The 14,465-nt window shown below is 41.1% G+C and overlaps 1 protein-coding gene across 10 annotated transcripts in view; it reads right to left on the reverse strand.

Annotated features, from left to right (window-relative positions):
- IKZF1 (IKAROS family zinc finger 1) overlaps nucleotides 1-14,465 on the reverse strand; it is a 109,604-nt gene that overhangs the window by 29,495 nt on the left and 65,644 nt on the right. For 3 of the 10 annotated variants that reach the window (XM_053266181.1, XM_053266184.1, XM_053266182.1), the window contains exons 4-5: nucleotides 10,742-10,801; nucleotides 6,255-6,509 (exon numbers count right to left, since the gene is read on the reverse strand). The exons of 3 other annotated variants lie outside the window; for them this stretch is intronic. In XM_053266181.1, the coding sequence (XP_053122156.1) occupies nucleotides 6,255-6,509; nucleotides 10,742-10,801 (315 nt within the window). The remainder of the gene's footprint in view (nucleotides 1-6,254; nucleotides 6,510-10,741; nucleotides 10,802-14,465) is intronic. 4 more of the 10 variants (XM_053266186.1, XM_053266183.1, XM_053266185.1 and 1 more) reach the window with 2 other exon arrangements.

The following is a 14,465-nucleotide window of genomic DNA, read 5'->3' on the forward strand; positions in this document are numbered from 1 at the left end:
TTCCTATTGGCAGATCATTTGCCAGCAGTTTCCATGGAATCTTTCCTGCCAAGAGGGGCCCAAGACAAGATAAGCCAGTTTGGTCCTCCCTGTAGGAAAGAGAAGGCAGAAGCAAGGAAACTTTGTCATGTGATTCGGTAATCTGTAGATCTCCCCCGCCCCTGCCCTGCCAGCCAGAGAGAAACCTGAAAGCAAAACCAGCAAGAGACTCGACTCAGACATGAGAGAAGCAAAGGGAAAGTCAAAAGAAAACTAGGATTAAATAATCTGTCACTAAGATCACACAGAAGCCTTTGTTTGATAGACTTAATGCAATTAAATATCTCATTTCATTTCTTTCTTTTTGGGGGAGGGCCTGGCCCCATTTGGCTCTAAAGAAGAGCAACCACTGCAATAATTTTCACTTTTCAAAAATCTCAATGAAAGGGTGATTTCAAACAGCGGCGGTCTTACCCCTGGACTTCAGGGCTGAAGTCTCGGACCTCTACACCCCCTGGGGCCCCCCAAATTATCTTTAGTCTCTCCTGGGTGGTGTGGTTTGTGGCTTCATGTACCTACGTGCTAAAGATAAGCATCATTTTTTAACTTGCAGCGGGGATCCAAAGGCCTTTAGATCCAGGCTCCAAAATTACCTAGGTGCACCTCTGATTTCAAGTATACTTCCTGCAGCTCAGATATGGCAAATTTGCAGCTCAGACATGGCAAATGCTTGGGAGCTATTTACACAGCATGCAGATGCAAATGGGAGCAGGTCAACCATGTGCAGCAGTATTCAGCACAATCTTGAATCACCTGTACAGTGGCTAGCCCAGAAAAGACCTGGGTAAACAATTTTAAACATCCCCATGTTTGCTACACACTGTGTGGTTTGGGTCAGTTGCTGTGAGCTAAAGTACATTACAAAGACAGAAAACAGAACACTACACAGGCTCTTATGAACAGTATTCTGCAATGAGAAGAAAAAAAGTCTCAGATAGTCCAGTTAGCTTTACAACTTTGCTTTTTAACGTAGCAATAGATAGAAAGTATCAGGTACTTATTCTGCATATCTACAGTTGGCAGGTGTGTCTATTAAATGTAATTATGGCTTTAAACTAGGGTCAGCCATTCATCACATTTGGCTCCTACTATGCCAGAGTTTTATTCATTCATCAAATATGTATTTAAGAGAACATCAGTCTATGTGATATGCAGGATTTACATACATTAGCAGTGCAGTTTTTCAAACCTTATGCCTTAATCAGACACACACTGAAATGTCACTAATAATGCATCCCTTTCCCTCTTTTAATGTCCACAGCTCAGCTGAAAAGGGGATGAGTGGGGGTGGGAATTATCGGTGCTTTCTGATTATATCCCTGCCGTTTAGAAAGAGTCAGGCTTATTCCTACACTCTCTTCCCAGTTCCTAAACAAGAAACACATCTATGGAATTTTATTGATACTTTTATTCATGAAACAGGTTGTAAGATCCACCTCAGTGTGGTCCTGTTATTTATTTACTGTCGAGGGACTAAAGAACCTAACTGTATAAATGAAGTACAAGAACATTAGTCCACAGCAGGGGGAAGGATTGAAGCTGGTGTTTCTAGGTTCATTGAACTAGACACAGCGAAAGTAGGAAGATGGAAATAGGACTGTGCACTTAAGAAAACATTGGAATTCTGTTTTGGAATTCCCATCCCTCCACCACAAGGAGGCAGCCGCACAGCTAGGGGCCACAGTTCTGGCACGAACTGAAAACATGCCCCCAAATGCTCTGGAACATAGAGGAGTCCTGCGGCAAAGTTCAAGGGCTCCTTGGCAGGCAGACAAATTTATGAAGGTTCCATGAGGGCAGAAAATTTGAAAAATACAGCACAACACATATGTAAATGACTTCACAAGCGGGTCAGACAAAGATATTATGATGTGAGAAATCCAACTGATACTCGCTCCCCAGTAAAAACAAAAACAACAAAAACTGGAAATAGCATGCAAAATCTCCCACCCGAGGGGCCTGCTTGACTTTGCCTTGTGGTAGGGGTGTCCCTGCTTCATAAAATGGGGTTAAACATACAGACCTGGGGAACATGTCCTTCTATTTAAGAGGCCCTTCCTTGCTTGTGCTTCCATTCAGGGCTCTAGAGAAGCTTCTCCAGTATCCACACTCACTTGTGTACACACACACACACACACACACACACACACACACACACACACACACCCCTATTAAAATGATCTGTAGAGGTATTTGGAGAAGAGTTTACTAATCAAGACACAAATCCCAACAGTTGACTCTTCATCAGGGGAGTCTGTACTAAATAAACATCAAGAGCAAAATTAGTCACACTAGCCTACATGCGCCATAGTCTTAGGAGGGAAGAAGAAGGGCTGCAGAGTAGTTCTGGAGAAGGCTTCTTCTGCAGCCAAGTGCACACAGAGGGGGAGCAAGGAGCAATTTTTGCTTCTCTCCCTTCCCTTCAAAGGTCCTTTTGGTTTCCAGAAATATGTCCCTGAGTGCTGCATGACAGGGACAAATTCCTGGAAGCCAAAGGGACTTTTGGAGAGAGAGGAGAGATGCAAAACCCACTCTCTCTGCCCTCTGCATGCTTGGCTGTGGAAGAAGCCTTCTCCACAGCTATTCCACAGCTTTCGTGCAAGGCTGAAGCCCTTCTTCCACCCTCCTATGGCTACAAAACATGCGGGACACTGAATGCAACATTTGTGTTCTCTTTGATATGGACTCCCCTAATAGAAAACCAAATGACTCAAAACATGCTAGGATTTCCTTTTAACATTCATATTTTTATTATTTTGAATTTAAAGCATGAGCAGTCAGGGGCATAGACACCACTGAATCGATGTGGGGGGGGATGTCTGGGGCTCACAGGTGTCTGGGTGCTGCCTGCCACCTCCCCCACAACCCCTGCCCTAGGCTTTTGGCAGGCCACTTTCTGATGTCACCGAGTCAGCGCAGTCATGGCTGTTTGGTGAGGCAGAGCTGCCCCAATCCAGCCTAGAACAGGCAGCTCTGTTAGGTCAGGTCTGTTTATGCTGTCATTGGGACAGCCCTGCTTACTGAGCAGTTGCATTCATGCTGACTCAGTGATGTCATCAGGCCATGTTGGCTCAACTGGAATGCAGCCAGCCAGTCAGGCAGGTGGGTAGCAGCAAAGGGCAGGTGGACGGTGAGGAGGGTGGCAGAGGCAGGCAAGGGACATCTTCACATCTTGTCCCAGGGCCCCCTCCAACCTTGCTACACCCCTGAAAACAGTTAAATGAGGGAGCTCAGCATACCACTGACCATCATCTAATAACCTTTAAACCAAAATGTAAACACCAGCACAATTACAAGCAGGGGTGTAGCTATAATTGAGCGGATGAGTTCAAAGAACCTGGGCCCCCAAGCTCTTGAGGGGCCCCCAGCTCCACCCCCTCTGTCTTCTTCATTATCTCCTTCATTCCGAAGAGCTGCCGGAGAGAGGGCCCCCTCTTCCCTAGCTACACCCCTGATTACAAGGACCAACACCTCACACAAAACCCCCAAGAAACTAGATAATGAATAGCAGAAGTAACCCTTTAGACTTACCATAGAAAACAGTATATAAGATCATACCTATTTTAACCTTTCTCTTTCATAACATTAATTATTTCCAAAAATAAAAGTCCTTCTTCCTGGGTATACTGTCTTACCTCGGGGGGGGGGATCAATTTAAAGGTAAAACTCCATAGATAATTAATTTGTTCCTTCTTGCAATACAGAGGTGACCCTCTTTAACAACCTGCACTTAAAGTTCAAGGTGATAACTCTGATAGTACAATATCTCAGTTAGAGAATAATCACTCATCAACTTTGACTTCTACTATACAGTACACTGTATCGCCTACTCTGAATTATTATTCAGTAATTTTATAAATATGCTCTGGGAAGTTTGTCAGAGAGAGACCAGGTTTTAGCCTGAAAACTGAATCATCCCTATCTTCAGCCTCCAAATATTATAAAGCATCTGAAGAAGTTATCCAATTTTCAATAAAGTTAAGGTGCTTCCCCATAACTCTTAATTGTTCTTCTAGAACTGTCTGCAATTAGTAAGTCCATTTGTAAAGCATCCAATTTGCTTTTGAATTTTGTTGTTCTGTCTTTAGCTTGCTTATCTGCTGTCTCAATCTTTTTATTGATACGATGGTAACCTCAGATAAAAATATGTCTACATCCCTTTTTAACTATATGTTTCTTGTAAGAACTTCTCCCTTTGTCTCACTGCCTTGATTGTACAAAATATCTTCTAATGCCTAATTATGTTATTTGCCAAAGGAGACAAATTCACCCTCAAAGAAAAGTAGAATAATCCCCTGACTCTCAAAATGGGTATTTGGAAACAAATAAATATGAGTGATTTTACAGCAATCCAACCAAAGTTAAACATCTAATTCCCACCGATTTCAATGGGAGAATCAAACATATGCTTAAACCTTTTGCATTAAATCAATGGTATTTAAATTTGCTTAATCTGGATTTTTGTTTACTATCTTCATCACTGTATCATAAAGCTCTTTCTGTAACAACAGTAATGGTTTTTACAAGTCTTAACAGAAACAATGTAGGCTATCTAGCATACTAGTTTAAGGGTTTTTTGATTATAGTTTAAATATGCGCATGCATTAACTGAACTAACCAATTTACTAATTGGTGAAAAGGGGTCTCTCTCCCCCCCGCCCCCATATATAAACACTAACCAATTTCTCACATAATTAGCTAGTTCAGTATCTCAATCTAGATATGCTGAAACTATTAAATGAAGGTATGGTAGTAGTTTCTTTTGACCAAATAATGCAGATAAATCAGTAGGGGCATAATTCACTCATAATGCTGATGGGTGCTCATGGTATAATTGCATTGTGCCCTTAATATTCAGAAAACCATTTAAAAGAATATTATTGAATCCAAATATTCAATTATATTATATATTTTATATATTTTGAAGAGTGTGTGTGAAATAAAGTCATACTTCACAATGACCTACAGATACCAAATTTTGCATGAATAATCCTGCCACTCAAATTATCTGAATGCACTACTATTTCCCATATGATATGATAATTATTCAATAAAAGGAAAAATGTTTGAAGTGGAAATCCTACAAATTTCAAACTATTCTTTTACTTCTCTTTTGCAGGCACATTAATAATGTATTCTATTACATATATTTAATTTCTTGAACTTTTCTAGAAGTGTAATCTACCCAAATGTCTTTGCACAGTCAACAGCAGGCTTTAACTACTAGTAGATTACATAATACAATGCCCTCAACACTGAATTTGTAATGTGAGAACATGGGGCAGGGAATCAGACTACACATCTACATTTTAAATCACTGATTAATCGATTGTATTGATTAACTAAGTTTCCACTTCAATTCTTCTTCTATAAAATATGTCAAATGATTTGCATAATGTGAATTTCCCATATTAACAGCACTCACAAAAAAGTGCTAATTTTGAAAATAATAATAACCTATCAGTTGTTATATCTTTTTGGGGGGAAAGAAGATATGAAAATATCAATATGTTTAAATAAATAAATAAATAAATAAATAAATAAATAGCAAATTTTACCCAAAGGTCTTTGGTTTCAATTAATTTTAGAATACCTTTGGTACCAGTATGGCTGAAAAGCAGAATAAAAATAGAAGAAACTGAAACAGAAGTTTCTATATACATCATTAGGATGCTTTCAATAGTTGTTTGTTCATTTTGGAAATTTATATCCTGCCTTTCCATTATAGACATAATGCCTGAGTTGTGCAAGTTCAGACAAAACTGCTTACACACAGTTTAAACTGTCAGACATAATTGTGCGCAACAGTGCACATACTGCCTGAGAATGTTTCCATCCGGATTGCAGTGTGGATGGAAGATCACACCTCTATATATACTGTATCATGCAAATAGAGATCACAATGAACACCCCTTGTCCAAATGTAGATTGCAGTACAGATGAATATATCCACCCACTATACATGTATGTGCACAGAACCTGCCTCCATGAATATCTCTCCATTACTAAAAGAGGGTATCTGGTACTTTATGGAATCAAATTAATTTGATATTGGAGGAAGTCCTCCTTTGTGGGATATGAAAGTTTAAATATTTAGAAGTTGAACTTAAAAGGCAAAAACTAACATGCCCTCAAGAATCATATAAATAAATCTCTTGCTACTGATGTGGCAACCTTTTCAGTGACTAAAGGAAAAAAACTCTGCTGGGCCTTACCAGTGTGGCTTCTCTTGTGAACCATAAGAACATTGGGACCGATGCAAATTATCCCACAGATATCACACTTTAGCTTTCCGTTAGGGAGTCGAATGCCTCCAACTCCTGACATGGCTTTGCTGCCATTGTGTGAGCCATTCATTTTCTCTCCAGAGGCATCAAGCATTCGTAAATCCTCTGCACATTCTTCCCCATTCATTTCACAGGCACGCCCATTCTCTTCATCACTCTGTGTCTCTATTTTAATATTACTGGCTGAAAGAAACAATAGAAGGATGCCACTCAGTGTTTTTTTTAACAATCAAAAATATCGTGGCAAAGAAACAATTAACACAAAGGAAAACAGTTCTCAGAATGTATCATACACTTAAGTGACAAGTTACTCATGCACTTACATTTCTATAGGTGCAATGAAATTATTTTTGAAGGATGTGAAATACTACGCAACTATTGTTACACAGATATCTCCAAGTCCCATATTATGATTATGTGCAAAACCAGGGCATTTTCAATCATCTGGCAGGCCACAATACTGTATATAGCTGCCTAATGCACAGCCACTCTTGCTTTCCTGTATTGTGATGGTATAAATCAACCTGCACCACATTACCCACCAAGCCAATCACAGTCCATTGCCCAAGTCTTGTGGCCTGCCAAATGCTTGATGAACCCTGCCTTGTTTTTGTAGTCCCTGGTAGACAGCAAAACACAGGAGGTGTATTGAGGCCCTGGTGGGTTGCTGGTGGGCTGCATTCAGCTTAGTAGGTCACATGTTGGGTAGGCCTCGAATAACGGAACTGATTTGTGTTTTAACTCTACACAAAGAACACAAACCGGTCAAAATGTTCTTGTTCAGTTCTTGTCTTCCTATTCCTTTCTCTTTTCATTGCACAAGTAATTGTGAGGACATTTGAATTACTTACGCAGAAAAGGTGCTTCAAGTCAAAGGACATAAATGGAAATGTTTCCTCTTGCCAATTTGAATACACTAGCGGTAGAGGATTTGTCGCATACAATATAATAACTGCTCCTGATAGGTGATTGTTATCTTTACGCAAATGCACTGCAGATCTAAAAACTTGGAGAATGAATTGGGTGAATGGCTTGCATTCAGTTACAATAACCTCATTAGACAGAACCAACCTACACAGTTAGGAGAAGCATGTGGTTTAGCTCTTGCTGGGCTCTACCACATTAGACTGCTGGCTTGGAGACTGCATGTTGGAATATATATTTCCCTTTCCTCCTGATATGCCTCTTTTCTGTGTTCAGAGAGCTTTGTTTTTTATATGGAAGAACACTGAATCACACAGTCCTCCATCTGCACAGTAAGAACTGTACCATATCATTCTGCTGCTCATATAGCTTGGCCCTTTTTCTTCCCATAGCACAGCCTTAGGATCAAACTACATGTTATGCTGAGCACACAATTAATATTGGTATGCTTTATTCTTTCAGTCTAGACAGAAGCCAAATTGCTTCTCCACCCCACTCCATAGCTCAAGACTGCAGCTTGGGGAGGAGAAGCTTTAACCCTACCCGCACCATGGTCCTGATTTAGATTGGCCCTTCTCCTCATCTGCTATTTGCCATGGGGTGGGGTGGGGTAGTTTTGGCACCAGAATCTCCACTAGGAACATTTCCCCCCTGGCAAATAGGGAAAAAGAGGGGGGTAAGAATTAGTTTAAAAGAAACAAGCATATTGGTGTTAAGCACACATTTAACGTAAAGTGTAGTTTGATCCTTAGTGGTCTTTCCCACAACATGGTTTCCAAAGTGAAGTAAGATGCTTGCATTACCTGTAACACAAATGTTAATGGGAATATATTTGCGGACATTCCGCAAACTATTATAATAAACAAAAATAAGTTCTATCCAAGACTGTTCATATTAGGAATGCAGAGCAAAAACTAGAAAATGGCTCCTTGGGAGTTCTAGCTTTCTTTCTTTGTATTAAAAACTAATTTCTCACCCTGATGTTTGCCCAGCCTAAGTGAGAAAATGCATGGGCAGTACTTGATGAAAACTCAGAAACTAAGATGGGTCTGAGGCTGTACATGTTTGATTAAAGTGATTTCTCTCTGTTCTGCTAGAGTACATGAAACTGCCTCCTGCCTCCTCATTATCTGGGGATCCTAAACTGGTCACATTTTGAAATTCTATTATTTATATCATTTCATCAAGGCCAAACAGATCTCCAAAAATGTAAATTAAAAAAGTTTTTAAATTTTGTGGTAAGCCTCCTTGGGAATCTCTTAAGTGAGACCAAAAGATGGGACAGAGATATTTTGAATAATAAAGGAATAAATAAATCTGAAATTCAACTTGTAATTGAAATATGACATTAAAAACTAATTTGACAAAAAACAAAACAACTGTGATTTTTAGATCTGGAATTTCTCCAGCTTGTTTCTTTCTTTAATTCTTAACATGAAGTAAAATGAGTGGCTTTAAAACAAAGTAGTCTCTTCAGTAAGTCATCTGCATAAAAGTATATATCTGATGTCAGAACAAGTTCTAACTGCTTAAAAAAAAAAAAAAACACTGACTGCTGGATACCAATTATACAGCAAGCAGCTACAATAACCAGGAACATTTCCAGACAGCAGGCTTTACTGCAAATTCAAATTTGCCCCCTCAAACCAATGCAAAAAGTGGATCCCCCCACCCAGACATAAATTGGGCTAAGCTCTAACATGCAATGAAAAACCTGAATCATGTCTGGAGTGCTCCCCGATAGCTTGCAGGGATTTTGGAGGAAATCTGGCCAAAATTTGAATGTACACCCTCCATTCCAGAGGAGAAGTGAGCTAAAAGCTCAGTCTGGAAATGCTTCAGGTTAATCTGGGCCAATACTTATAGCACTGCTCAGTGCTGGTGTGGGAAGTAATCCCTTGTGCGTGTGTGCGTGCGCGTGTGCACTCTCTCTCTCTCTCCCTCCCTCCCTCCCAGGTTTGACCATTTCCAGAGTGGTGTGAGAAGCCACTACTGTAATGTGAGTCATTACTGGTTTGCAGTTCTGGATGAGTGTATGTTTCTATTGTATGTAGGATAAATTAGAGGGACTTTGGGAAACATTACACATCTAATGTTCCACCACCCTGATCCCGTACTTCTAGCAGGCAAAGAGGCTCTCTCTACACGCACAACACTGTTCCTGAAGCCCATTCACTGGAAAGCACAGTAGGTTCTCAATCAAGATGGATATATGGGCATGTGAAGTTGTTATATGCTGTCAGGCCATTGGTCCTTCAGTATTGCCTGTGCTGATTGGCAGTGGCTCTCCAAAGCTTCTCTGAGCCCTCATGGGATTCTCGAACTGAAGCTTGAATCCAGAACCTTATATATTATGCAAGGCATGTGCTCTGTCGCTGACCAATGGCCTCCTCTCCCAGAGACTTGAATTTATCTAATTTATTTTAATTAAAGTTATATCCTGCCTTTCTTTCATGGAAGAGCACGCTAAGGATAATGATAATCTAGTTTTAATTTTAATTTGGTTTAAATATTTTTGATTTAAATAGTTTTATTACGTGCTTTTGATTTTAACAGAAACCGCCCTGAGCCACTTTAGGAAGGGTGTTATATAAACTGAACAAACAAACAAACAAGAGTTTCCAGGCAGTCTCCCATCCAAATACTGACCAGATGCAGACCTGCTTAGCTTCAGCATGGTTGCTGTGATATGTATCTTCAGGCTCTGCTAAAAATCTATTTTGATTTTAGAATACATTGTTGAACATATTTTTTTTTCTAATTTATAACACTTGCTGCTCCCAGCTTCCTGCACATCCATAACAATATACGTGCAAAAAGGTGGGAACAGAAAATGTTATAAACAAGATTAAAACATTTTCCAACCATATAGTCTAAAATTAAAATAGGGACACAGTAACAACAACAACAACCACTATTCCTCAATGAATCAGAAAATAGTGAACCTGATTGCTTTGCTTTTTCCTAGCTAATCTTTTTCACTGAAAATATAGGGCACAATCTAGCCACAACTAAGCATTTCTATATGTCACAAGCAGAGATTTAAGCGCAAGCTTAATTCTCAATGTTACATCAATGGAAAGTAAATGTGCTTAACTTTAGTTGCACTATGCACATGGTTTTGAGAGTCAATACCAAGTGTCTTGTTAACAAGTGTCTTGTTATCTGTTATTTTTAGTGTATAGAAGTGTATAGTTTAGTGTATAGTATAGTAGTGTATACTACTCTTTCCACACAGTCATGAATCAGGCCTTTCCCCCTCATTGCATAACACTAAGTGACATACAAGTCTCCTCCCTAAGCAGATTTAACCATGTGTAACACTAACAATATTTCCAAGCTACAAAAATAACAACAGAAAGTGAAATAAATGCAAGGCCATTCAAATACAGCAGAACACAGACAAATGGAAATACAGGAGTAGCAAAAATAAAATGTGCAAGATGGAAAAGCTTTGTAGTACATAGACAACACATGTGCGGTATACTTACGAGAAAAGGATTTGGGGATGATGGCGTGAAAATCCCTAAAGCCTTCAGCCCCATATGCAGCTGCAATAAAGAAGGCAAACAGGATGCTAGGTTGTAAGGTGGCCAGAAGTGCAAGTCAAGGAACCATAAAAGACATTGCTTCAATGAAAGAGACAGGCACCACTACCAACAGAGATAAAAATACAGAGAGAAATTACAGTAAAGAAGGAAGCCAACAGAAGGCCCAACTGCCCTTTGTATCTAATATTATGATTGCAGTGCCAGTTTCAGGTTTTGGGGTGAAGGATAGTATTATTCAAAAACCTGTGCTTGGATATACTCAACTGCAAAATAAAACAAACAATGCCTTTGAAGAGCATTGGTTGTGGCTGTTTCTGTTATCATAATCAATAACTTGCTTTACCCGTGCAGAGCATCTGCGCACTAGTACTTTATTGCTCTTGTTGCCCCCCGCTGCAGCCCCTGCTTTATTGCTCAGTGTCAAAAATTTCTGTATATATGCAGTTTTCGATCTCTTGATTTGCTGATACAATAGTTAGTGTGTCAAATGATTTTATTCATGAGAGACCTACGTAAAGCTGACCATGACTAAAAACTGGTTTTGGTAAGTAAAGACAGATTTTGTCAAAAGTTTGTCCCCGCAACTTGTTGATAGTCATAGATGGTCTCAAACAATCTGTGGGGTGATGAAGCCTGTCCTTTAAGTTGACACCTGACATGCCCCAGCATCGCTCCCTGTCCTCAACCTTTCATGCAGTCTGAAGGCTTGCTTTATTTCTCTCCCCCCTTCCCCCTCTCTCCCCCTTCCCCTCCTTTCTCTTTCTCTCCCCTCCTCTCCCTTGTTTCTTTCTATTTCACTATCTCGCTTCCCCTTTCTTCCTCTCCTTTCTTTCTCTCTCTCTCCTCCCCTCTTTCTCCCCCCCTCCTCCCCCTTTCATCCCTCTTTCTCTCTCACGTGAGGGTTTCGGTGTTTCCAAAGGGACAACTCTCGCCTTCATTGCCCTCAGCAGTCATGGACACTTGTGTCTCCCACCTCTGATCCCAGAAGCAAAGCGTGTGCGGCGGTTGCCTCACAAGACTTTGTGCACAGTGCCTGGGTGTCCCCTTAGGCTGGCCTCACTGCCACCCATTCCTGCAACCCATCTAACTCTCAAGTTCACAAGGCACAGAAAGAGCAATTGACCCCCCCCACCCCACAATATGGTGTATTTCCTGGGATCTCACACAGGCCTTTACCTGTCTGGGGGGGGGGGAGGTCAGGGTAGCCACCCCTTCTCCTCAGAGCCAGTGTGCGTGAGAGAGAGGGAGAGAAGGTGGTTGAAGCAGTGGCATTCTCATGTTCTGCTGCTCTCCTCCAGCCCCAGTATTCACAGTGGGGCACCTTTTCACTGGTTGTGACTGCGGTGGTGCCAATTGGTTTAGCACTGCGTGGGCGGGCTTGCCACATACCACCTGCCATGTACCACCTAAGCTCTCTCTCTCTCTCTCTCTCTCTCTCTATATATATATATATATATATGATAGCAATGTTATCAGCACAAGTCAGTCAAAACAAAAGGACCACCCCACCATTGGTGTTTATATACTAATATTAGAAGCCTCCAAGCTGAGATGGGCGAGCTGGAGTGCTTGGTTGCTAATGAAAACATTGATATAGCAGGCATAACCGAAATCTGGTGGAACAGTGAGAATCAGTGGGACACTGTTATTCATGGATACAAACTCGACAGGAAGGACAGGGAGGGGTGGATTGGGGGTGAAGTACCACTGTATATTAAAGAAAGGATAGGATACAACAAGTTAGAAAACCAAGGAGGACTGGAGTCCTCCACAGAATCATTATGGGTGACAATATGAGGACTGAAAGGAAATGTGTTACTAGGGACATGCTATCGCTCTCTGGATCAAAATGCTGAGAGTGACCTGGAGTTGGAGAAGCAAATCAGAGAGGCAGAGCTGTAATAATGGGTGACTTCAATTACCCTCACATAGACTGGGAAAATTCATGTGTGGGTTTTGACAGAGAGGCCAGATTTTTAGACATGCTGAATGACTGTGCTTTAGAACAGCTGGTAGCGGAACCAACCAGAGAGAAGGCAACCTTGGACCTAATCCTGAGTGGTGCCAAGGACCTGCTGTGAGGATGTCAGAGTTGCAGAACCACTATGGAACAGTGACCATAGTGTGACACAATTCAGCTTATCTGCGGGTGGAACATTGCCAAGGAAGTCCAACACAGATGCAATGGACTTCAGATGAGGAAACTTCTCAAAAATAAAGGGCAGAATCACTCCAGAAAACATGGAACTTAATTAAAACCACAATAATAGAAGTTGGAATGTATACCAAGAAGGAGGAAAGGTACCACCAAGTTCAGGAGGACACCACCATGGCTAAAAAGAGTCAGGGAATCTATAAAAGTGAAGTAGAATTCCTTCAGAAAATGGACGTCCTGCCAAAATAAAGAGAACAGGAAGGAACATAAACACTGGCAAAATAAATACAAGGACACAATAAGGGATGCAAAAAGAGAGTTTGAGTAGTATATAGCTAGAAGTGTCAAGACAAGAGGAGTAAGAAAAACTTCTTTAAATATATCAGAAGCAGAAAATCTGCCAGGAAGGCAGCTGGAACCTTAGAAGATGAGGGCGTGAAAGAGCTTATTAAGGAGGATAAGCAGATTACAGAGAAGCTGAATGAGTTCTTTGCATCTGTCCTCATGGCAGAGGATACTACCATATACCCACTCTAGAACTGAGGTTCTCAGTCCTGGAGGCTGAAGAACTGGGCCAATTTGAGGTGACGAGAGAGGATGTTTTAAACTGTCTTGAAAAACTAAGAATTAACAAATTACCAGGGCCAGATAGCATCCACGCAAGAGTTCTGAAGGAACTCAAATGTGAAATTGGTGATCTCATAGCAAAAATATGTCATTTGTCACTACAATCAGGCTATGTACCAGTGGACTGGGAAGTAGCTAATGTAACTCCAGTTTTCAAAAAGGGATCTGTAGGGATCCGAGAAACTACAGGCTGGTTAGCTTGACTTCGGTCCTAGGAAAATTAATGGAAAGCATACTTGAGGACAAAATTGTAAAACATGTAGAACAGGCCTGCTCAACTTCGGCCCTCCTGCAGATGTTGGCCTACAACTCCCATAATCCCTTGCTATTGGCCCCTGTGGCTGGGGCTTATGTGAGTTGTAGTCCAAAAACAGCTGGGGGGCCTAAGTTGAGCAGGCCTGATGTAGAAGAACAGGCCTTGCTGAAAGAGAACCAGCATGGCTTCTGCAAGGGCATGTCTTGCCTCACTAACCTTTTGGAGTTCTTTGAGAGTGTCAATAGGCATGTGGATAAAGGTGATCCGGTTGACATAGTATCCTTGGACTTCCAAAAAGCTCTTGACAAAGTTCCCCACCAAAGGCTCTTGGGTCAACTTAGCAGTCATGAGATAAGGGGACAGGTTCATGTGTGGATTGGTAACTGGTTGAAGGACAGGAAACAGAAGGTAGGAATATATTGACAGTTTTCACAAGCGGGGGGGATAAGAAGTGGGGTCCCCCTGGGATCTGCATTGGGACCAGTGCTCTTTAATTGTTCATAAATGATCTAGAAGTTGGGGTGACAAGTGGCCAAATATGCTGATAATAATAAACTATTTCAGGTAGTGAAATCCTAAATTGTGAGGAGCTCCCATAGGATCTCCCCAAACTGGTTAAGTGGGCA

Source organism: Hemicordylus capensis, chromosome 6 (assembly GCF_027244095.1).
Source record: "Hemicordylus capensis ecotype Gifberg chromosome 6, rHemCap1.1.pri, whole genome shotgun sequence".
Classification (NCBI taxonomy): Eukaryota; Metazoa; Chordata; class Lepidosauria; order Squamata; family Cordylidae; genus Hemicordylus; species Hemicordylus capensis.